The sequence below is a fragment of the Tetrao urogallus genome (assembly GCF_951394365.1).
Source record: "Tetrao urogallus genome assembly, chromosome: 11".
Taxonomy (NCBI): Eukaryota; Metazoa; Chordata; class Aves; order Galliformes; family Phasianidae; genus Tetrao; species Tetrao urogallus.
Genome location: NC_136824.1, coordinates 1,473,449 through 1,498,840, shown reverse-complemented (window position 1 = coordinate 1,498,840; position 25,392 = coordinate 1,473,449). Strand labels below are relative to the sequence as shown.

General features: G+C 44.3%; 2 protein-coding genes across 3 annotated transcripts in view; both read left to right on the top strand.

Moving 5' to 3' along the window:
* Positions 1–2,015: 2,015 nt before the first annotated feature.
* Positions 2,016–3,847, top strand: LOC306950587 (uncharacterized protein C15orf61; the record flags this gene model as incomplete). Its single annotated transcript, XM_079540876.1, has 2 exons — positions 2,016–2,346; positions 3,720–3,847. The coding sequence occupies 2 exons, from the start codon at positions 2,016–2,018 to the stop codon at positions 3,845–3,847; spliced, it is 459 nt and encodes a 152-aa protein (XP_079397002.1).
* Positions 3,848–13,035: 9,188 nt separating this feature from the next.
* MAP2K5 (mitogen-activated protein kinase kinase 5) overlaps positions 13,036–25,392 on the top strand; it is a gene marked incomplete at both ends in the record, with an annotated part of 110,928 nt that continues 98,571 nt past the window's right edge. For both annotated transcript variants that reach the window (XM_079541166.1, XM_079541165.1), the window contains 3 exons: positions 13,036–13,173; positions 17,412–17,460; positions 22,074–22,141. In XM_079541166.1, coding sequence (XP_079397292.1) covers positions 13,036–13,173; positions 17,412–17,460; positions 22,074–22,141 — 255 coding nt within the window. The remainder of the gene's footprint in view (positions 13,174–17,411; positions 17,461–22,073; positions 22,142–25,392) is intronic.

Genomic DNA, 25,392 nt, shown 5'->3' with positions numbered 1-25,392 from the left:
AAATGTATTTCGAGGAAAAAAGTTTTTAATTACTATTAACACTTCTGAGTGTTGAGCTGATGGATGGATTGAAAATGCTTCACAGTCTCTCACATTCAACTCCCATGCTGCTGGTGCCAAAAGTGTATTTTTTTTTAATACAACAGCTATAAACTGAAATCATCATCTTCCAAAAAGAAGTCAGCAATATAGCTAGTGTTCTACTGTTCTGACTATGGAAATATTTATTTCCATGCCCAGAGTTCTTGAACCGTAGCAGGAATTTTAGCAGTATTTGGAATAGGATCGAGACTAGGAAGAAACACAGCAAGTGGGAAATGTGGGAATCAAGAGATAAAAGATGACCCAAGCATAGCTGCTCATCAGCAATTGCCAAAGAATTCTGCAGCCAATGACAGCAAGAACCCAGGCTGGTTCCCCAGCTGCAAGGTGCATAGGAATGCTTGTGGAAGAATAGGAGGGGCAGTGGGGCTGGGCATCAGCTGCAGAAGACAGACAATTAAAATAAAGGTATCATGCTTTCAGTGGGCGAGGGCTGCAAATGAAGACACGCGTTCAGCTGATAGCATTTCATGAATCTCAACGGCTTTTTAAAATGACATCTGTGTTAATCATGGTTGTGCAAGAACTGAAAGACTGTAGCCTATGTTCTCTCCCCACCAGTATGCAAAATGCACAAAGCACCAACCTGCCTCACGTCTGTGTGAAGTCCCGTCACCTCCATGCACAGTGCTGTTGTTTCTGTCCTGCAGGGCGTTCCTCAGACCTTAGACATTGAAGCAGTGCATGTCATGGCCGTCGTGGGTTTCTGTGGCTCTTGCTGTTGGCTTTGACATTAACGATAGCTCAGCTGCTGTGCGCTACTCTGTAGTTTGCTTGGGAATACTCCTTGCTGTAGAAGCTCTGCTTCTTTGCATTGACTACACAAACATCTGGAGCTGGAGAGTGCACTTCAGCAGCAGAGGTGAGCAACAGATGGGAGATCTTTCCTAACGTCCCATTTCCTTTAAAAAATCTGGTCTTTAAAAAGTAAGTTCAGGAGAATTTGCAGCTAAAAAGTAACAAATCCCTGGAAACGTAAGACGTAAAAATGGCACTACCAGAACTGCCTGACTACACCAGAATCCAACGCGCACAGAAACTTTATTGTGAAGCTAAATGTTAATGGAAGTCTTTTGACAGCATGCTCCATGCTAGTTCCATCTTCACCTTTAAGGAACAGTCATTCTGGTCCTGATTCCTGAGTACTGTCGAGCAGGCAGTGTTTTGCTGTGCACTGGAAGATGCAGGGGTCCTTCACCCCATCTGCAGGGCGCGTTGTCTCAGCGAGGATACAGCCGCGTTCGCTCAGTCAGCAAGAAGTTCTGCTGCTGGAACTGAAGAATTCTCCCTTTGTTTATTTGTAACAGCAAAGTATCCTGAAATAACTCCAAGGACCCGTGATGAGGTTTGCTGGCTGGATAGGCAGTGTACGCTCACTGGGTCCCTCACACACTGTATACAGCTCTGCCCTTCACCTCAGCTCCCGCCTCTCCCATCCTTGGCCTCTGCTGCTGCTAATAAAGATCGATCCCAAAGGGAGTTCTATGCTCTATTAATTATGGGAGGTGAGTTTGATGATTATTTATTATTGGTCCCACAGACACGTAGCGCATTGCAGTAAATAAACAGGGCGCGTTGTTGGTAGTAACTCATGAATAGCTCAACGGTTTAAGACTGCTGAGCGTGAGATATTCTCTGTAATTATTTAAAGGAAAAATCTGTCGCTCTTCTGTACAATTTTCCTCCAGCAGAACGGCTGGAAGTTCAAACCCCGGCTTTCATTGAGGTACAACGGGACACCGCGCGTCTCACGCCGCTCCTCACAGCGCTGCAGCGCGCCGCCCCTCAGCGCCTTTTCCCGCCCAAAGGTCGGAGCGCCGCGCGCCGCCGGCACATGCGCGGGAAACGCGCCCGCCTCGCGCACGCGCGCCGGCCGTGCCCGCCGGAGGGGGCGGGGCGGGGCGGCCCGCGGGATGCAGGCGCTGAGGCGGCTGCACGAGGCGGCGGTGGGGCTGCTGCTGTGGGGGAGAGAGGCGTCGGCCCGCCCCGACGCCTCGGAAGTGCTGAGCCAGCACCTGCGGCGGCGCGGCCTGCCCTACTGGACGTCGTACTGCGTGAAGTACAGCGCGGTGCGCAACGACCAGTTCGGCCTGTCGCACTTCAACTGGCGCGTGGACGGCGCCAACTACCACGTCCTGCGCACCGGCTGCTTCCCCTTCATCAAGTACCACTGCTCCCGCGCCGCCCCGCAGGACCTGGCGCTGCAGAACGCCGCCTTCACCGCCCTCAAGGTGCTCAACGCCGGTGAGTGCGCGGCGCCCGGCCCCGCCGCCCTTCCTCCCTCCCTCCCTCTCTCCTCCCCTCCGCCGCCCACGGCCTGGGGGTCGCGCCCTCCGGCGGTGACCGCGGCCCGGTGCTGCCTTCCCGCTCCCTGACCGCGGCTCCGAGCGCTGCCCCAACGCTGCGGGGCAGACGCTGCACCCCGCGGGGCCGCGCTTGTCGCTCTGAGATCCCGCGGCATCGCTTATCTCGCCGCCCTCTGAGCGGGCGCTGCGCTTGAAGCGCGGCGGTTCGTTTCTCAGGAAGGACTGAGCTGATGGCCGCTGCTTGCGGTGGGCCGTGCGGGCTGATCCGAGCTGCTCCGTGCTTATAAATACCCGGAATCGGCACCGCCACATCTTTCAAAACGTGTGTTTTAAAGTGATGTTTTCTATGTGTGTTGAAATATACGGATATGTATCAAGGCTTTGTCTACGAATGCAACACTGCCAGCGTTTAAATACTATCTCCATCGATTCCTTGTTTTTGTATTTAATTTAAAGAGAAATTCTTCTTTACTTTGCACGCCCTCAGTAACTTCTTGCTCCTCATCTTCTCCCCTTTTTACCACACTTAGTGAGAAAACAGCTACCGAGATTTATTTTTTTTCCTGTAGTAACTTTTCATCTGATTTTATCCCCCCCACAGCCAGACCTTTCTCTCTTGCAGCTGCTGTGCATGTGCCATACTGAAATGATGGGTGAGCATGGCTGAAATGTCAGCCCATCGCTACTGAGAATCTAGTTGAAGCATTTAGGTAACTCAGAGTACATTGAATTCAGTGCTCTGTCTTACTGAATTGGAGGCCCAAGTCCATCTCCATTTTTTTATCCTGTATTAGGTGAAATATTGTTGTCTGTAGCAGGTTGTCATTCAGCAGTGTTGAAAACGATGGCGGTGTTTGTAGTTGTGACTGCTGAGCTCATTTTTCCCCCAAGCAGCTTCTCATTGATCTGTTCAGTCAGCGCCAGTTCTTCCTGCTTCCATCGCCCCTCGCACCTAGCAAGACTCAGCTGGTGTCTGGGTGGGTGTCTTTGTGGGTGTGTATTTGGATTTTTTTTTCAATCAGAAGAAAGCAGACTTTGTAGACATCACATTTCACTGCTTCCATCCCATTTTCTTCTGTTGTATACTGCTTTTCTCAAGCTGCTTCCTGAGTCTTGTTTCTTTCACACACAAGGAGCATAGCGTGCACTGACACCTCTTGTAAGCGTTTCAGAAAGGGCAGAATGTTATTAGCACTGCTTTACAGGAATGCTTTTCCTCTATTTAATATCGGAATTCTTTACTGTTAATCATCAGACTTAATTTTCCTGGCTTGCTGTCTTTGTATGTAACGTGTTTTTGTCTTTTCATAGGCATCCCAACCTTACTATATGGAATTGGCTCCTGGTTCTTTGTCAGTGTCACAGAGACTGTTCACACCAGTCGTGGCCCGGTTACTATTTATTTTCTAAATAAAGAAGATGAAGGCGCAATGTACTGAAATGGTGCCCTCAAGTACTGTCAGTTGGTGGGTTTCCATGTTACAGCTGCTACAAGTATCTGCTCCCCGTGCCTAAAGAGAACTGAAGGCAGCTCTCTGTTTTTATACGGTGTATTCTTTCACTTAACACTGTGTCTTCAGGAAGCTTCCTGGAATTTTTTGGCAATAGGCTTGTTTTTGGAAAGGATAGTAGAGTTGAAAAAGTAGAAGCTTTGGGAGAAGAACTAATATCTCTGAGAGTGTTAGAATGTACTTAAGTCAGTGACTGGAACTGTTCAAGAAGCTTCTAATAATTTAAAAAGGTACATCTACCAATGTGGGCAAGGAAGCTGTGAATCCATGAGACTTCTCAGGCTGTCTCTGAAAGCACTAAGCTGCTTAAATCTCAACTGGTTGGTGTTTTGAAATGTGTTAGTGGTTACGGTTGTGAGAGCGTTTGGATGAATCCATGGCACTGACTGCTAGCGGTACCGCAAGGCTTTGTAGAAAAAATACCTCTCAGAAGTTTAGAAAAAAAAAAAAATGGCTGTATGTATCACATTTCTTTAAGTGGTATTTAAATAAAGTATCTAAAATATGCTTCATGGTGGTTTTGTTTTTTATTTTATAATATTTCAATTCTGGGTACATGCGTTGTATTTCTTGTCTTTTGGTTGGTTTATAGGCAAGTAATAAAGCTAAAGTAATGTAAGATAGTGCTGGGGACTAAATCTTTACAAATTGCTGATATTTTTAATTGATGCAGAAGAATGAAAAGAGCACAACCCTCATTATTGTCCAAGGCAAATGATCTCTCCAGCTGTAGGTGAGGACATGCAAAGATAAAGGTGGGAAGACTTAAATTCAGCTGGAAACATGGGCCAAAAAAAAAAAAAAAAAAAAAAAAAAAAAAGTTATAGGGAATTATTTGGAGACTGGAAAGTATGGGATTAATGGATTAAAAGTCCAAAGAGAAGTGCCTGTACAGGTTATATTACTGGTGCTTAATTTTAATGCCAGCAGGTAATGCTGTCTACTCCAAATGCTGAGTCCAGTGATGGAAGTCGATGATTCCCGTTTTCATAATAGGAAGATAAATGTGAAATGAGTAGATGCTGCTTTGGGAGGGTAATCGCTATTCCTAAATAAATTATTGCCGAGCTATAGCTACAATATAATGTAATTTAAATACTTTTTTTACTTAATTCCGGATAATGGAACTGTTCCCCACTTAATGAAGCAGTACAATTTTCTAAAAGCAACACTAAGTAATGCTTTAATCAGAAAAGCGCTCACACTGTTGTATTTAATCTTGGTGAATACTCTTGACACAAGTTAAATGGGTCTCAGTGATGAAGAAACAGTATGACAAGAAACCTCATTAATAGTAAAAATGACTGTTAGTGTTATTCTAGAACTGCTTCTCACTGTATTGGAGAAAGTTAAATAACTGCAGCTCATAAGTTTAGAGTCAAATACTGCTCATTCATTGCTGCGGATCTCGTCAATATCCTGCTGCAAAGGTTTAGTCTCAACACGAGGTTGATAAAATGGTTTTTAATTACCAGACTATAAATACAGCTCTTTATTGGAGTTACACCTCCACTCACTGCAGCGTGTTTGATTTCTGATAATGTGTACTGCTGACTTTGCTTACCTGTTTTTCAATAACTGCAGGCAACGTGACTCCTTGTCCATACGGTGATGGGCAAGTCTCCTTAGAGAACGTCTTTGACAAACTACCCTATTGATTACTGCAATTCTGTGCTGCTTGCAGCATTAAATAGAGACTTGATTTCTTGTTCAATGATCTCACTGTGTAACAATTAAGCAAATGTAATATTTTCTTGTATTACATGAAAATCAATAGACCTCTTGCTCTTATGAAGCTGATCGTGCTAAAGGATGAACTAGAAGATGTCTGAGGGCAGAGTGCAAATATAGCATCGTTCATTCGTTTTGCTAAGGCTTGTGTGTGACTTGCTGCACTACCTGAAATGGCAAATATGCTAGGAGGGATAACAGCAATCTCTGAATTACAAAATCGCTGTCAGATATGAATACTTACCTACTTCACTGCCTTGCGGTCTCTTTTTGCTGTAAGTGGCAGCTTCTTAGTATCTTTTGTTACTACTTATCCTGAACTCTGACCTGAATGCAGGGCAGAAACGTCAGTGGCCTGGACTGGTACCATCTTGTCTAAAATCTCTGCTAGTCTCTGGGAGCACAGGAATGGCAACAAGGACAGACACGCTAGCAGTGCTGCGATGGCTGAGCACTCAGCCGAGCCCTTTCCCTTTCATCTTTCTGACCCTCATTGCCAGGAACTCTTCATAGCTGTCGGCTCCTATAGGGACAATCCTGGGTGAGAGGAACAGGGCCTCGTCTTGTGGAGAAGTCCAAGAGTGTCCTTGAAGTGGGCTTTAAAGATGAGCAGTTTGTTCAGAGGCTGATGGATGTGTGCATGTAACACCTAACTGCTCTCTCTTGCCTCTGCGACCTTTGGGGTCGTCTTGTAAGCACAAGGCTTCAGGAGGCCAGCTTGTAGGGAACCAGGCTTTGTGAATTCCTCCCGTCCAGGCTAGTTTTCTTCTTGTTTGACTTAACGGGCTTCTTTTTCTGTGTATTATATTATGCATGTGTTATGTGTGCAATGTACGCTGCAGACAATTTTTTTTTGTGCAGATGATTGAATTACGAAGTGACCCTTATAACTTTATGTGAATTTGATCTGCTCCACTTCCATTTGAAACAAAGTGTAGTTTATCTTGTAGCTCTTGCCTTAATTATCTCTGCTGTATTCAAGGATGATGTTTAAATGAGTGAGAGATGACAGGAAAAGGCAGAGAGCTTTGTTTCACCGCACTTAACAACTACTTCAGATAAATGGAACCTTACTGTAAGCCCAGCAGATCAGGTAGCTGCTTCTTGTAGCAGTCCTTTTAAACAGTAATGACAACTGGGGGCATCTTAACCTAAACGAGCGCTTAGTGTTACATCTTACCTAGGTCAGTGGTTTCAGGTATCCGAGTTAAACTGCGCTACTGTAAATTAATGGAAAATGTAACTGCGCTTTGCTGAAAGATCAATGTCCAATAAAGGCTGCACAATCAAATCTTGTTGCAATGATTGAGGTCCTTAATTGCCTTTCAAAGATAAGGTGGTAATCAACATAGGTTTAACTGATCTTTTTTACCAGTTCAATTACATGCTAATGACTACGGCCAACTCAGGATCTTTAACTACTTATACTTATTAAATCTTATGTTTGTGGTGAAAAATTACTTAAGCCACACAATCAATAAAGCCCAGGTCTTAATTACTATATTTCACTTTTATACCTTTTTGTATGTTTGACAAATGTTCCACTAGAGACTGTGCAGCACTAACGATGGTACCCCAGGAAATACTGTTTTCTGATATCGCTTCTCCAAAGTGCAATAAGATGTTTTCATGTTTTTTTAACAACGTCTTGTGACTGCTAATGCAAACCTGGTTTTAGGCAGTTCATTGTGCTTAAATATCATTCGTTATGTATAATGGCATTCCTTTGATCACAAGAAGGTGCACTTGATAACCTTCCAGCGGACACAGTTTCAGCTTGAAGTTCCTAGCTGTTTTCCGCTCTGAATTAATGCTAAACTTGGATACCACCAAAGAGTGATGTTCCCAGTGGTTGTCAGTTCTCTGACATTGTTTCAAAAATAAGTGCTGTGTCCCCTTCCTCTGAATTGCCCATCTTTCCCTGCAGTTTTTTTCCCAGTCTTTCGAGGAACCTGAAGCCACCTGAAGTCCTCATCCAGCTGAGCAAAACGTGCCTCCATCCACAGCTTGCTTTGTGACTCAAATGCTGTAATTCTGAGAGCATAGCAGCATCAGGTTAGAAACCTTTAGGTTTGTGGCTTTGTTTTTGTATGTATGTCCTTGCTTTCTCTGCAGAATTTGGTGAGTTCTGAGAAGCTGCTTGCCTTAGCCTGGTACTTTACTGTTGAGTTTTAAGTATTCTCAAACCTACTGAGGTTCTTTCCACTGCGGATGCTTTCTGGAACAGGAGAGCAGGAATCTAAAATTCATTCTTCCCACACTCAAAAGAGAAGTGCTGCTGCATTTTGCCACAATCGTTATAGTTTGTGGCAATTAAAAATTGACAAAATAGGATTTATTGGAATCATTCTGTAGTTAAAAAAAAAAAAAAAAAAAAAAAAAAAGTTTAATGCACTAAGTAGTCACCTTTGGGAATGTAACATCAATATGAAGATCGCTACTGTCAAAATCTCTTTGCAAGCCATAATTGTAGATCTCCTTGATATTATTGAATGAAACTTGGGTATTTCTTAGTAGTTGAATGCCCTTTGGGCTTCTGAGTTAAAGCAGCTTTGCTAGAAACAAAGGAGATTCTGCTTCATGTGTTATTTACTTTGGCTGTTCAAATTAAATCAGCTTTTGCTGTAACTCCTTAATCATGTTCACTACAGAAAAGTAAGTTGCCTTGCTTTTTGTTCGGAGAAATGTGTAGTTACAGAAGTGGGCATCATGCATGCGCTGCTGGGTTACTCTTTCAGCTGAAATGTGCCAAAGCAAAAGTGGCAACATAGGAGATGTGGAAAGGGGGATTTAAAATAGAAATTGTCACTAATCTATTCCAAGTTTATTTAAAAGATTTTTTTGTATTTCCAGAAAAGAATAAGATGGTGTTACTGCACTTGCAATTAAGTCTTTTAAATAAAGCATGTGTGCAGCAGAACACCAAAATATGCATTAATGATTAGGAAAGTCAGTGTAAATTATTGACCTTTGTGAATTAGTAAGTGAATAAACGCAGCTGCAATAAAGAAGGCTCGTATTTATTACTCCACATATTTATGACTCTTAGATGACTGTAGTTGAACCTTAATTATTTATGCTGATACATCATAATATTCTACTAAAGGCACTGCAGTGTCTTTTTGGAAAGAAACGAAGCCACATAAGGGGCGCATTCTGCCGCGCTGTGAGAGGTGCTGATTTTTGTCCGAGTTCAGCTCAGAACCCATCCACATCATGAGCAGTTCAGTGAGGCAGTCTGATAGGAAACCCACATATGTATCAATTCAGCATTTAAAAAACAGAGCTGAAGCCACCGAGCTTTGAAATGATGCAGTGCTTTGTTATACTTTAGCTACTTTGGATGTGTTACAGTTGCTCTTTGCTTGGTAAGGTAGATTGTGTGTGGCTTAGATCACATGAAGCACAGTTTGTAAGCCTTGCACTAGTCAGTTATGACACCAGTGCATTACTTTCAATGATGCTGATAATCCTAATAGAATTATAACTGCTCTGAACCATATTTTACAGTTCAGACAAACAGTCTGATCAAGAAAACTTTGTTTTAAAATACAAGTTTCAAAATAGATGGCTTCTAAAGAACACTTGAAGATTTTAAGCAAAATTAGGAATATATATTACAAAGTCAGATCTATTTCTTAGAGGAAGAAATGTCATTACGTATGATTGTTCTATGCTTGGTGATTCATGGGCCTGGTTATAGATATGCTTTGTGATGTATGAATTATTTAGCAAGAAAAATCACAATAATTTTGTTGTTACTCAAGAATTTATAGGTTGACAGAAACAATTATGCAGACCCTGAAGCTGATTTGGTGGGTGCAGCAATATCCTTAATGATACACAGCCACTTTGACTCACTCCAACTGGTCTGGTTTGCATTGTAATTTTTCAGTAATTGAGCATCATATGTAGCCCTTAAACAGTATTAGTTTTATTCTGCATAAGCTGCATCTGTGTTCTTTATTTTAAAATATGTTTATAATTTCAAGCGAGTGCTCTAAACATCAAGTTCATAGCTTTGGGTTTCTTTTTCAACTCAAGAGGAATTTATGATGAGAAAGAGTTTTAAAAGATCTGTTTGAGGCCGGATTCTGCTCCCACTGAGTTGGACATAAGATGAATTGATGTCCTGATTTTTGGTTTACAAGCAGCCGCACTCTTAGCCGCACTGCTTTGTGTCTGCAGTGTGCAGTGGGTTTCTGCCTGTGTAAGCCCTTGCAAAATGAGTGTAAAGGGCACTGAGAAGGCCTGGAAGGAAGGCAGCTGCTTTTGTGCAGCTTTGGAGAGGAGGCTTTAAGGGATCTCCATTTATACTTGTAGTTATCAAGCTGGTACACTTGGGTGATTCTGTCCCGGGAGATGCATTTTTGGAGAAGAAAGCTGTGTTTAGAAAGGCTGGACACTTGGCCTACTTTTTTCAGAAGCCTAAGGGAATTACGTTTGCGGCACTCACTGGCAATCTGATGTGGGAAGGAAAGAATGAATTTCACTGTGGTCTGTTTACTGACATAGAAAGTTATGTATTAATCTTTTAAGAATTTAAGAAAGGGAAAAAACAAAGAAGAAAGAAAATTACCAAACCATTGACCAGGTGCCATGCTCTGTAGGAAATGAAGGGCTTATGCTGTCTTATGCCTAATAGCTATGTAGAAAGTGATGCAGGAAATCTTAGCAGTACTGAGGTTAGAATTTCCCTGATGCTCTGTGGGAGCTCTAATGAGCACACAAGACTTCCTGGCTCTGCCTCGTGCTCCGCTTCCTTCCTGAGCTTCGTTTCCTTCTCCCCAGTGGTCACACACAGGACTAGCAGGAATTATTTGGGGATTCTAATCCTTGTTCTAATGATTTCAGCTCCGCATACAGCCTCAGGCACACAATACATTGCAACTGGCATAATCCACCTGCTTGCATCTTCACTGAGGATCTGCAATGGGAGCATTGGTCAGTGCAAAACCAGCATGCAGCGTGTAGGCAATGAGGTGCAGCGTAGGGAGGACCGGGTGAGCTCTGAGCACTGCGTTATGTCTGCATTGGCCTGATTCACTCCAGAGACTCAGCTCATCCATCCCTAAATCAATGGTGAGGAAAACAGGAAGAAAAAATCTGCTAGACGCAGCTCCTTGAACAGCAGTAGTGCAAGAGTTGGGCCAGCAGAGTCAGCTCTTTCTTTCCCACCTCTTTTCTCTATGGAGTTTTGGTAGCAGGACTTGAAACTTCATTATGTTGTGTCTGTGGTAGGGGAGAGATGGAAAATGAGTTAGAAATGTTAGATAACTTCCTTTGCAGTGGGAATTAGGGAAACAAGTAGTAACTTATTGCCCTACTTCTTGAGGGCTTTGCAAGTTACCGTGATAACCACGTTGCAGGGAATCAGTGGGGCACAGCATTGTTTCCATACGTTCACTGATGCTTCTCTGAGATCCTGAGCACGGCAATGCTCGCAATTTTATATTCTTCTGTGTCAGCATTTTGCTTTTCCCTGAAAACAAGGATGTATTTTCTTCATGTGGCCATCTCCTCGTCTCTGCTGTCCTTTCCACCAGCAATGGAAAGCAGCAGAGAGCAGCAGCAGACTGCTCTGAGACGATTGCTCCTGCGCCTGTAGCACACCGCCAGCCTGGGAGGCTGTGGCACTGATGGAGGATTCTTCCCCTGCACAAATAAGCGTGGAATTTATCGAAGTCCTGGGCTTTGTGATCCTCCTGTAATTAAGACCTGATATATTGCTCCTTTGCAGATTTTGAATGTTATGTCATTGTGGGTAGACAATAACTTCCAGTACGTAATTACAAATAGGAAATCCATGCATATTTCTCGCTGACAGCGTGTCATCTGGGTTTAGTGGAGAATGCCAGACTGCTTTGTTATTTTATTTTCCTGTGGCTTTCTGGAATTCTTGAACTTTTTGTATCAGAAACTTTTAAATAAATTATTTGGGTAAATAGTGAACTTTAAGAATCTGTTAAGATACACTGAAAACGGAATATTCCCCTAGCACTGAGAAAACACATAAAAATAGATTTCTGTTTTCATGCCACAAATTCTAGAAAGTGACAAAGTTTAAATATTTGTTTCAGTGCTGGTACAGTTGGAATGAAAATTTCGTATGAAAGATGGGTTTAAAGAAAGACGTGTCAAAAACAGCCCTGTGTCCACAAACACATGCTTGGTGCTCTTAATAAGATACCAAAAAAAGTGAAGTTTGATTACAGCTGCATCAACACAAATCAGAACGGGGATGTAAGGTTGCGATCAGCCCTAGAAACACTACTTGATATTTATGCAAATTCGGCAAATTAAGTTGGCTTTCCCTGAAGTCTTGTCGATGAAGAAGACATTTTAGAAACATTGTGGTTCTATAGAAATTCTTTGAGTCTGTATCCTATTCTTTAAAATGTTATAGGAAATGAATCTGATTGAACTGAATATGATTGAGAGGCATAGAGGGGCTGTGAATAAAAGGCCCTTCTGAACAGAAGGAAGTCTGCGCGGGCAGCCCGGATTCCTCAGGTGTTTGGGAGCTGGGCTCTATTAATTTCCAGCGTCAGAACTAAATTAGAGAGTTAGTGAGCAGAGAGAGAATTCATCTATGCGAATGTGCACTGAAGGATTGTGTTTTCTGTTTGCAAAGCTCAGTGCAGATTTCTAATGTGAGGAAGCCTGAAGGTGCTTCAGGAGTTAAATCAAACAGAAGGTACATTTTTTTTTACCCCTCTAATTTGGTAATTTGAACCAAATGCTTCAGTTTGTCACGTGAGGTAACGTGCGAGATGGTGATAAAATGCACAGGGTAATGCTCTTCTCCCACTGAACCAAGCAGGAAAAGCGTGCTGCGGGTCTGTGGCTGCTGGGACAGCGCTGCGCTTAAACCACGAGGGAAGAACAGCCCTGGGAGGTTTTAGGGGACATCACCACATGGGGCGGCTCCGTCACTCCGACTGCCTGGCTCTACCAGGCGCATTCCACACATTTTTATATATTTAACGCAGAACCGCTAATCTGAAGCGCCGTTTCAGTAACGCTTCTCCTCTTGAAAACAGCATAACGTAGGGGCAAAAACGCCCGGAGAGGAGAGACACCCCCCCCCTCATGGCACCACCTCCCACAACATGGCGCCGCCCCTTAACGTGGCTCCGCCTCCCGCAACATGGCGCCGCCTCCCCTCAACATGGCGCCGCCTCTCAACATGGCGCCGCCTCCCCTCCTTCCTCCCCTTTTTTTTCTCGTTTTCCTCCTCCCCGCTCCTCCGTTTTGGTTCCGGGGCAGCGGGGCGGCCGCGAGTCCTTCCTGCGGGCGGGGAGGGGCGGAGGCGGTGCAGCCCCGGCCCCGCAGGGCAGCCCCCGGCCCGCGGCCCCGCAGCATGTGAGCCCGGCGGGGCGGGGATGCTCTGGCTGCTCTGCGGCCCCTCCCGCGCCATGGAGAGCCACCAGGTGCTGGTGATCCGCATCAAGATCCCCGACGGCGGGGCCGTGGACTGGACCGTGCACTCGGCGCCCCAACTTCTCTTCAGGGACGTGCTGGTGAGTGGGTGCTGCTGAGGGTGGGCTGCCAGCCGCCTCCTGCCCGCAAAAATGGGGAAATAATCACCAAATCGAGCCGGGTTTGGTGATGGCATTGCTCGCTGCTCTCTGGGCTGGTTGAATCCTCAACCCTGAGCTGCCCTGGGGCTCTCCGAAGGCTCTTTCTGTTCTCTGGAGTTGCTGAAACTCGTGGCCCCTCTGCCCGTACTGCAGGTGTGGTGGTCACGGCTCAGTGAAGCTGTTTTGTTTTTTAGTCTCAGTTGTGTCACTTTGGTACCAAAGCAGCTGGAGGTACATGGGCGTAACACTGGAGCTTCTCATCCAGTGGGATGACGGCAAGTGCTGTTGGTGCTGGAGCAGCAGGAACCAGAGCTCCTAACTGGGAATGTGGTTATTGGGCGTGGTGGGGATGGGTTGGGGTTGGTGATCTTGGAGGTCCTTTCCAACCCAGTGATTCCGTGATTTATTTGGGAATTTGTGAAGCTAGAGAGGTGTTCAGGCATTATAACTGTGACTTGGTGCTTGACCTGTGTCTTACACGTGAGGCTCTGCAGTTGCCAGTGTAGCCCTTAGGGTTTGCCCTGTTAGGTGAGGACACTGAGTGACCTGAAGCAGCCCACAGAGTCCTCTACACCTGAATGCAGCTGGGCACTGCGATCGATGGATGCACAGACCTGGAGTTGCCCCCGGAGCCATCCACGCTGGCAGCAGTTTGTGACCACATGGAGGTGATGCTTTCTGAGAGTGGTGGTGTGGAAAATGAGCAGGTCAGGGAGAGTGTGTCAGCAGCTCTTCAGCTTTGTGCATCCCTCGTCAGAGAGGACTCTTTTCACTGCTAATATATTTGGAGAAGCAGTTTAGGGGATCTGTCACTGAACGTGCATGGCAAATCAATGCTGAGGGACTCCACCATACCAAAGGTCATGCAGAGCATTCTTCCTCCTGCTGAGGGCAGTTCCCGTGGTCAGCAAGCCTCAGTTATACAAGTATCCACTCTCTGAAGCCAAAATCTGCAGGTGCACATGATGATTGCAATGCTGGTCTTGTTCTGCACTGTTGCTGAAGTCACGCAAACAGGTGGCTTCTGATGCTTCCCGTCTCCACATATGATTTTGGTGCTCATCTTGATGTTTGCTTGCATCCAGCTAGAAGATCTATTGGGTATCTTGCAGATCTGTTTCTCTGCTTTTCAGCAGGTTAGGCTTCCCATTTTACAGCCAGGGAGTTGTTCTGGTTTGAAATGTCCTAAGGAAAGGGGACAGATTTATGCATCAGGTTCATTGGTGTTGGTGATTGTCAGTGATCAGAGCTGGGCACCGTGGGGAGCCGTGTCATCCTGCTGGAAGTAGGGGATGTTCAATGCTGTTGTGTCCCGGTGTGTCAGCAGGTGATGATGCATTGCCGTCAGATGGCAGCGAGGAGGGCCAAAGTGGGACAAACCTTTTGTTGTCCTCCTGTCTTTGTTGTGATTTCTCCTCACAGGCAATCACTGGGGGCTTATGGAGGGCCAATTAAGGATAGTGTGGAGAATTGAGATGTTCCCTATTAAAGTAAATTATGGAATAGCAACGCTCTGGTCAGGCCCCACTGCTCCCTGTATCTCTCGAGTCTGGTAGTAAAGCACGCGGCCTGTGTGCACCCCTAATAGCTGCAGGTCGGTGCTGCTCCCTGGCCTGGGTGCAGCAGGACTGTGTCCAGTGGTGCCACTGCTGCTGCGTTCAGGTTGGGCATTTGCTCGATTGCTTTCCTGAAGTGGGTGCTAAGAACTGTTCTTCATAATGTCACTTTAAATATGTTCGGTGTGTATCAGCTTTGCAGACCTGTGAGTTACCAGTAAACAGATTTATTTTAAAGGCACCACTAATTGAATTACAGTGAGCTTATTTTTCTCATCAGGTTGTCTGGATTCATTTGCCCGAGCCGTCAGCAGAGCATTTAAGTTCTTGGTGTTAATTCAGGATAACTTCATGGAGTCATAGTGAGATGAGATGAGCTCTAACTGATCCAAGAACGGAGCCCATGGTCTCAATGTTTGTGCTGTTCTTAAAGGCTGTGCTTTTGCGTTTTCTGCTCACCCAAGATAAGTGCTCCACAGTTTTGCTAGAGGGCGGATTTGACGGAATTCCTTTTGGCTGCCCTTTCCCTGATATTTCCCTCATTGTTGGAGGTTTTTCATTTTGTAGGGTGGAACAGAAGCTATCAGATATGATCCTATTGAAGTAATTGCTTACAAGCCACAGTATTTTGTTCCTTGTGATCTCTGTTGTGATCGCAGAAAACCACTGCACACAGTCTGTAGAAATGTAGTGTAATCCTTTAAGCCTGGGTCACTGTGAGGTCTGAGGTGTGGAGGTGCTGTGCAGCAGCTGAGGGAGCTCACCGCACACAATGCTCAGATGGATTTTCTTCAGGGCACTGATTTCATAGAAATACTGGAAGTTGTGCAGAGCAAAGCTGTATTGTTGGTGGTGGGGTCTTTTTGACTGTTGGCATAAGGCTGTGAACAGCTCTTGAGTGGTACGCTGCTGTTACTCGTTTTAAAGAAGTCCCTGAATGAAAAAAAAGGATATTATAAAGAATTTACCATCACTGTCGCAGTGCCATCACAGCAGTGGGAGTTGCAGAGCTCTCCTGGCAGACCTCGGGGGCCTTCACACATCCCTCCCTGTCCTGTATTTACGAACCTCTCAGTCTGCAGACATCCCCAGACGGGCTGCTTTTCTCATACCCAGTTTTACCTCCATGTAATGCAAGTCTCCGTGTGCTCCCACACTGATGTTTTACCAGTGGCTTAAGCCTAATGCAATTAAAGAGTGTTTGCCGAGGAATTTTCAGTGTTTAACTACATAGATTTAGAAGTAATTAGTTAACAGCACAGTCTTCCCTAATTTCTTGTTAAGGACAAAGGCTACAGCTCATCTGGCTTTTGACCGAGTATCTGCAGAGCTGTCCACCCATATAGCCAGAAAGATTTGGGTTAATATGGAAGCATTTCGGGTCTTGCTGTGGTCAGGTGGATTTACAGTCTCTATGGCTGGAATCATTAGGTAAGCTGTATTGCACAGCTTTTGTCTTTTTGCATCAAATTAATAGTTTAAATGACAGTTCATTTATTTTAGCATCTGAACTGGAGAGACAGGAGAAAGTTTTGAGAAATATTATTTGCTTCAGTTAGCTCTGTGGAAATCTTTGTTGCTTCTCATTATATTAATTGTGTCTCTTTAACATTGCACAGAATGTTTAATTTCCTGCACTCAGATGAAGGATATGGAGAAAACAGAAGTGACAGGACAGTGATTGCTAAGGCTTTGTTACGGGGAGTGCTTAGCACCCCGAGATGCTCACAGTGCACGTACTGCAATAAATATTGCTGTGCATTAATTTCTAATCACTTTGTGACACTGTCAGCAGAGAGACTGCCTGACATGAGAAATCAGGCAGCAGGAAGGAGAAAACCATGCTGTGCATTTCTGCCATGCCCCGACATGACATATTGCAGCCGTGCCGAGCTGACAACGGCACATGCACTGGGAGGCCGGGATGACTTAAATCCCAGCAGAATGTTTGCACTGAATTCTAAGTGAGTGCTGGGGGTAAAGACTTCGGGGAAGGAAAAAAAGAGGGAGGGGGAGGGAAAGCAGTTCTCCGTATGCGAATTTAGCTGTAGAGGAAGGGTTTGTGTTTGGTCCAAAGCAGGGCTGTGGATGCAAAGCAGGGCTGTGGATGCTGCCCCACGTTTCTGAGCTGTGGGACGGGGAGGTGGAGGTGTGCAGTGAGGTCGCCCTGCAGGGTCGGAGCGTGTGGAGAGCTCTCCTTCCAGCAATCGGGGCAGTGCAGGAGCACTGAGACAGAAAAACTGCTTTCTCGCTTTAAAAGCTATTCATAAACCTCTGTTTTTATGACATCCATGAGTTAGATGTACATTTTTCCATAACCCACGGGTAAAAATTGATCCGTTGAACTGCAGCAGCGGATGACAACTGGTTTGTTTGCAGTTATGATTGAGTTATTTAAAAAGAAAAAGGTATTCCTGGAGGTAACGTGGAGAGGAAGGAGGAGAGAGCAGTGATTTGCACTGATTTGTGGTGTGCACTGATAAGTTGGTGGTTTTGGGGCGGCAGTGAGGCGCAGGACTTCAGGTCTCCTGCCTGCAGCTGGGGAGCAATTAGAATGATTTACTCTGAGTTGTCTCAGGCATTTCCCCTTTGCTACGTAGCTAATTCTTCTTTACATTTTAGGATGTCATCGGTCAAGTTCTGCCAGATGCAACGACAACAGCGTTTGAGTGTAAGTATGACTTGTACAAACGGGCTTCTTGGTTGCATTATGGGGTTGTCATTTTTTTAAATAAATAATGTTTATGTTCATTATATGTTACAGTTAAATATTTATGCAGTAATGCAAGTTTAATGATGATACTTGACTAAGTAATATTTTATTATTTAATCACAACTTGAGTGAGCATATTTCCACAATACAGCTTTAATTACCAGCATGACCTTCCCTTGCTCTTATTCCTCACTGCAATTATATTGCTTGAATTAAATGAGAAGTATAAAGTACCTGTAGGTCTGAATTGCAAATTTTATCCTCTTGTGGAAGAAGTCAAAGGAGTGATAGTTTGTACAGAAATCTGGTACAACATAGAGCTTTATTACCCAATATGGCAGCATGGCTGTATTTGCACCTCCAGTTACTGCTAGTAATGGGAGTTGCTTCATTTTTTCCTTCTGTGGCTGGGCACAGGCTCTATATGCCATCTCCTTTTTACCTCCCTTGTGTGCAAGAGTAGAAGGTGTGGATGGATAGAATAAATCAGTAAGGTTGGAGAAGACCTGTAAGATCATGAGGTCCAACCATCAACCCGCTTCCAGCATCCCTGCTGGTGGTGTCCCTGATACTGAGCTTCAGCTCCTGATGGAGGCACGAGAGCTGCAGGATGTGCCACCTGCTCAGACCTGGGAGAGTAATAACTTCTGGAAGGCCCCGTGGGTCTGATTGAGAAGAACAGCTTGTGTGTGGGGTCGGAGCAAGCTGCAGGTTGGGTTGTCCCTGCCGGTTGTCCCTGCCAGCGCTTTCTCCTCGTGTATGGGGTTGTGTCGTGCTTTTGCTGAGCTAGGAGAGCTTGTGGTGGCTGTGTTAGTGTGGATTTAGTCCATACTGACATACTCAACCAGCACCATTTCAGCTCTGCTCTTAGCACTCTTATTTTTGAATGGACACCCCAGGGGATTGCCCTGTCTGAAGAGCAGTGAGGTGCCGAGGAGAGTCAGGTAGCGATGCTGATGGTGAAGGCAGATAGGCCAGCATAGGGCCTGGCATTCTTGTTACCATTTCTCCCTTTTTCAGGGCCTTAAGGTGAATTCCGAGTGTGGATAATCAAAGGAAATTGTTCTATGAGCCTTCAGCTGCTCCTTAGTTCTCTCCATTGTTCTTTTCACATTTGTGTTTTGCCCTTCTAAAATACCAGAGACCTAAGAATGGAAACTGTCAATGGCTCCAGACCTTGCCTTTTAAATTTGTTTTTAATATGATTTGTTATTTTATTATTTTTCTGAACATCCCTCCCCCATCACCATTAGCTCTCTTTGAACTTCATGCACCAATAGCAGGCAGTGCCATCAGGGCAGTAGCCCATATTAATGGTACCATGTGTAGAACTTTCCTGGAAATACTTATTTCGTCATGTCTTCCAACATCTGCTTCTGTGCTTTCAGTTCATGTCTCTAGTCTGTCATTTACATCTGCACAGAACCATTTCCCCTGCCATTTAACTGGCATCTAAAATATGTTATGTATATCGATGCCTGATTTTTCTGGTTACTTTATCCACGTCGAATGCCTGGATTTTTCCAGCTCAAGCTTTGTTCTCACCTGCTTCATTGCTTCTTCAGATGTGGATAATTGCCACCTCGTGTAGCCTCCTCAGCTGTTTGTTTGGTTATTGTTATCTACAGGGCATCGCCCATTGCGGCTCATACCTGGGGCTGTGCTTCTCCTGCTATTGGACCTTTATGTGGATTTCTCTACCAAATCACACATTGCTACAAATAAAATCACTAACAACATATGGCCTGTTATGATCCTTTTATCCAAACTCTGCCATTTTGTGTATTTGTGACACGCTGCAGATTTTGTGAAGATTGCTTCATAATATTTGTTTACCATCTGCTGCACGCTATTTGGTATCTTGCTAGGATTTCTTCCTCCATTTTAAGTGACATTAGCAAAATCCAGCCAGTACATAGGATTTTTTGGTTCTACTTTTGCTTCCCTAATGTGCTGGAAAATCGCATTGCTGTGCTGTGCTCTAGGCAAGTAGAGAAGCTTGGAAATCTTTGTGAACCCGTGCATTGTGTCTGGTGAGTTTGGGGCTGTGCCTGCTATGGCAGGACAGCGAGGGATTCTGCACAGAAAAGAGAAATACCTTCTGATCTGGTTTTGTTCTTTTCAGGAGTTGCCTGACTACTTTAGAGTTTGCTTTTCTAATGCCAGGTTACAGTTCCTGCTTTTTCATCGACACATTTTAAATTGAGTTTATTCTCTTTGCAGTATTATCAGGACTTTTGTAACTCGGAGAACTCTGCAGTTAATTTCTTGTCATTTGAAAGGAGTAATATGTGATGTTTAGAAATGCTTTGCAGTTGAGCTCTAGGAGTTCTCCAGCTTTTACTTTTTCATTTCAGTGGTCCCAGCTCAGTTTGTCCCTTCAAACCAGGCCTGTCTAGAGGTTTTATCCCTTTCTCTGACATATGTTTTCCTCTTCTGTTTTTCACTCCAGTCCCTTTGTTGATGCACAGCTCTGGCTGCGCTCACTGTACAGCAGCTCCTTCACTTCCGCTCCTGCAGCACGGCTGTGCCTTGGGTTCTGGCCAGCGAGCAGTTCTGCAGCTCCTCCTGCTCTCTGCCTACGATGTTTCCAGGCGAGGAAGCATTGCGTTTCAACTCGCTAACTCTTCTTAATCTTTTCATCAGTCATGACTCGCTGCAGGCTGGTAACCTCAGCAAGTAGTTGTAGCAAGCTGGCAATCCATCAGTTAAACTTCCACAAGGCTCTTGTAGGACACGGCTGTGCCATCTAGTTCTTCAGCCAGCTTTCATGTTCCAGTGGCCCATAGCTCTTTCCTGGTACGTTTTTAAAGTGCAATTCTAAGGGTTTTTTATGCTACTTTTTTTTTTTTTTTTTTCTCTCTTATTTGTCTTTTATATTTTCTTTTCTGCAGTGTTTTTGCTCTTCTCTGCATCCTCAGAATGAGCTGCTTGGTTTTCAGAGCTAGAATGAACAAACTCTTTTTCTCAGGGGAATCTTAAGTTGATTTAGATCCGTTCCCAGATTCTCATGCAGGAGCGAGCTCTCATCCAGGGGAACAGAGTCACCTTCCATTTGCTGGGGGGAGGGCTGTTTGCAGGCAGCACATGTAGCAGAGCTGCAGACAGACTTCAGCCTCTGCTTGTGTCCCAAAGTGAGCGTATCTGCTCCAGATCCAAATCCATGTCACAGAATTGCAGCGATTGGAAGGGACCTCAAGAGATCATGGAGTCCAACCCCCTGCCAAACAGGAATAATTGCATTCACTCTGTATCCTCATCTTTCGGTGTTCAGTAGGGGTTTGTAGTACTTCAGGTATCCCAGCTCAGGTGGGTCCGAGGTTCATCACAACAGATGCCCTTTTTCTGACCAAAAAAGCTCATGATCCAAGGGGAAAAAAATAAATGTAAAATGGGGGTGTACACCAACAGGCTTTGTTGGTTTTTTTTGAAGTATCTAAGGCAGATATTTAGATTGCAGCAAAAATTGGAGACAGATCATTAAGCCCTCCCTTCTCCCCAAAGCTGGAGCAATAAAAAGAAATGAACGTCTTGTTATGGGTTTGCAAGGGAGGGGTCTGTGCCCACAGCCCTTGTGCAGCTCTCCTGGTGCTGAGTGTGTGCAAACTGAGCTGGGGCTGGAGGAGAGGACGGGGCTGGTTGTGCAGCAAGCACAGTGTGGGAGCACACTGCTGTTCCAGCTGGTGCTGGTGGGGGGATTTATCTCCCTGTTGCATCTGCACCTGCTGGATCCTGCTGTCTGTCTTTGGGATGGCTCTTCCTCCTCTACACCTTCATATTTACTACTCTTTCTAAACACCTTGCTCTGTTGGAGCCTCTCCAACCTTTGCTCTGATTCTGTCCCTACAGCAGGGCCTCAAAGCCAGAACTGCCTTGTCCCTGTGTCCACGGCTCTCAGCACGGAGCTGTGGTTGCCCCGTGGTCAAAAACACCAACTGTTTTTGCTTGTTGGCACGCTGCTGTTCTCCTGTAAATGCATTTCCCTCTATAAACATGTAGATTTGTGCCCACTTCTAAGCTCCAATTTAAGTCAATGTGTCATGAAGCTAATGTGGATGGGAGGACCTTGGCATCAGCTAGGCAGGCTGAGGTTGCTGAGGACAGCAGTGAGAGCAGAGGGCTTCTCTGGAAGGAAAACAGATCACTGTAAATGTCAACATGATAATAATAAATTAACTTCTGCCCGAACTTGACTCTGTCTGGGGGGATCAAAACACATGAAGAAACCTTGCTTTGTGTTTGCTGTGTTGGAATAACCACTGAAAGGGTTTTGGTATGGGGTTCTCAGCTTCTGAAGAGGTTCTGGTGATAGAAGAATTCTTGGAAGCAAAGTTTAGAGTGTTTCATTTGTGCTTCCCTTTTATATGTAATTGTTGTCTTTGTTAATTAATATTTGAAATCACCGTGTGTTGTTATTTCCTGAGTACTTGGTTACCTGTGTGGTGGGCTCGTATATCCTTATTTTCATTGACTTGAAAGAGTCCAGGCAAAAAAATCACCAACCACCCTTGGATTTAAAGTCGTGCATCTCCTTATTCCATTGTTCATGATGTGATGCATTTCTTTGTTAGATGAAGATGAGGACGGAGATCGGATTACGGTCAGAAGCGATGAAGAAATGAAGGCCATGCTGTCCTATGTAGGTGCAGTATGACAAATGCTGATGCTTTCCATGTTTGTCAGCTTCTGTTCCTGTGTTTCTGCACGTGTCAAATCTTTAATGTGAGCTGCAGCGTTCCCAGCGTAACGTTAAGCGTAGGTGTTTAAAACCTCCATCACGTGAGATAGCTGGTCATGCTTGACTTTTTAAAAAAAGACTTGTACACTTACTGATCATATCATAAACATTAAGAATAATGCATCTTAATGACTTTTGCATTAGGTATAGTGCAGGCTAAATGGACTATCAATTTCTTGTATTTTTTATGCAGTACTTAAAGTAACGGCTCATTAAAAATGAACCCCTGGGCTCTAAAAATTTTTCAAAATCTACTTTCATCTGGAGACTGTTTCACCCCTCCTAACAGAAGAGTTTCATTGTAGCTGCAGGCTCAGTATTCATAGAGGATTTAAAGACACATTTTCTGTTTTTTAGTATGAGAAATGTGCAGGTCTGTGTCTTTATGCACAGAGATATATGTAAAATCTGTCAAGATACCTATAAATATAAAATCAGACTACAGAAATAAAGCATTTGGTTACTTATTGAAACAGTAATTTCAATATAGCTTAGATGTATGTTTCAAGTTGCAGATGGAAGTGAAAAAAAATCATTTAACCTTTTCTTTGAAATGAAATGGATAGCAAGGAAATAACAAATAAATAACAAATGGATCTTTTCTAAGTCAAATGGAATGGTAGTCGGTTGCAAAGTGCACTTCTGATTACGTGAGTGGCACTAACATCAAACGCATCGGTGCCAGCCGTGGCTGCTTTGGTTGGAGCCAGTGACTGCAGCTCTGTTGGAGGGCTCTGATCAGAGAGGTTTGGGGCATTGCCCCAACTTTGTCCTGGGGTGGAAGAAGGGCTGCATCCCTGGGTTGAGCTCTGGAACCGCTCGTGTGATTGCTCTTTGCAGAGGAGGTGAGACCATTGCATTGCTGGTCAGGTACTGAAGAGCACTAAAACAGCTTTGGGAAAGAAAGGAAAGGGATTTTATGCTTGTTTGTTGGGTTCGGTATTGTTTGATAGTAGATCGGTGTAGTTTGATAAGTAGATCACTGGCAGTGCTTCCCCAGTGAAGTTCCTTGCATTTATTGCTGCTCCTCACAAAGTGTCTGTTGCCGTGCTGTTAAACTGGAAAACTCCCATCTTCCTGGCACAGCCTTGCAGTTAATCACACCCTTGTAAGGTCACCGCTTTCCCGTGCTTCCAAGCTTACTGGTAAAGTTTCAGTACACTACACTATCGTTGCTCAACTCTGATTTCCCCTAAAAATGATAGGATTTTAAGTCTTTAATTTAATTTAATTTAATTTAAATGATAGGATTTTAAGTCTTTAAATGACTCCTTTCCATTTCAGCAGCTTTCCTTTCCTGGAAATGTTCATTTTGAACTAGTTGGCCGCTTCATTGCTGCTTTGCAGTGGGAGGCTTTCTTTCAGATTAAGAACGAATGCGTAATTCTCTGAGATTACGGATCTGCTCCTTGCGCAGAGCGTTGGCAGAGCTGCTCTGAGCCAACCCTTCATCTTCGGGTTTTTGGTTTTAGCATTTGACAGCAGGAATGCTTCTGGACAGTTCTGGAATTACTTCAGAGTACACAGATCACACAGAGTCCATGCTTTGCACTGTGCCCATGCAAATGCTGTGGAATGGTGAATACAACCATTTTTCTGTTGCCCGTTGCAGTTAATTATAGCCAAGCATTGAGCTGTGCTGGGGTTGCACTTTAGCTGTTGTCTTGTATCGCTATAAAAAGGCAGTAATTTTTTTGACAGCCTCTGATTGGAAAGTTGCTTGCAGCTTTCTGAAAGCAAGGGGTACATGCTCTGGATCAATAACTGGCAAATTTTCCATTAAAAAGAATACCTGAACAATGTTCCAAATAGCCACTGGCATCTTAATTTTCCACGGAAACCTCAAATGCTCATATGTGGAGGACAAGTCATTTTCAGACAATTTTTCCAGACTACTTGTTAACAGTTATTGCTGTCCCAAAAGGTTGACAGCTTACATGATTGATATTTCATTTACTTGTCATCACCGGTTGAGTAATGGAGAGGGCCACGCTTTCCTCTCCCTTTTTTTTTGGTAAGAAATGTAGTTTTGTGTATGTTCATTTTAATTTATTATTCTGGAGAGTCTGTAATATCTGTTTATACTGTATGTATATGTCTCGAGGTCACAGAGTGGCACCAGGAAAGTAGTAGTTAAAAAACAAACGACAAAAAGAACCAACTTTGCGTTTTCTTGAGCAGTTCTGGCCTGACTGTTGGGTTCAGGTAACATAACCGTTAGGTTCAGATGTCTTTTTATAATTGGGAATGAGGGCACGGGAGTGGGTCTGCCTTGTTATTCGTGGCCACCCACGATACGAAATAAGGCTGCAGGTAGTCCTGACTCCCAGAAAAACCCCACTGATTATTTCAAAGCAATGGGCTTCTGTAATGAATAGATCTGCTCTGTATAAACACAGCAAAAGCATGCATCGTGGGGTTGTTTAAGATGTGGATTTATATGTTTACATACTATTATGAACAAGATACCCTCCTCAGAAATCTTGTGGTGAGACTTTAATGAGGGAAATGCTTTAAGCAGCAGGCACTGTGCTCAATGTACACACAGGAGGTGGGGCTGGACGGATGCTCAAGCCCTCAGCAATTTTCTTCAAAACGATTTCTTTTTTACAAGAGGAAATTTCTTCCTGTTTCTTAGCATGAATTAATAATTAAAAAAAAAAAAAATCAGAGAAAAAAGAAGTACTGAAATGTTTGTTTCTGTGAAGCTGTTGGTCTATCGCAGCAGGCCACGGTCTTTGTATTGTAAAGGAAGCAGAATGAGGTTCTGCACACAAATTGACTGTGGTGCCCATCTCAGTGTAGTTCACGTTTAATCCCGTTATCAAAGAGTGCAACATTTTGTAACGTTCAGCAGCTAGCCAACTTCTTTCAGTTTTTAAGTTGTGTAAATAAAGAATGCTTGCGTTGTGGGAAATCATTGGCGTGAGCAAAATACTCGTGTTTCATCCAGACTCAGGATTTTTTTTCCTGTTGACATCCAGTCTTGCCAATTTGAGTAATAGTATCACCAGAAGTGGTAACAGTGACATTCTGAAGTCTTAGACCACACTCAGCTGGTGAGAATTAGCATGAAAGTCAGCGGAGCTGTACTGATTTATGCCATGGAGATCTGGACCACCGCCAGCGTGTTTGCTTCAAAGATGCCCGGG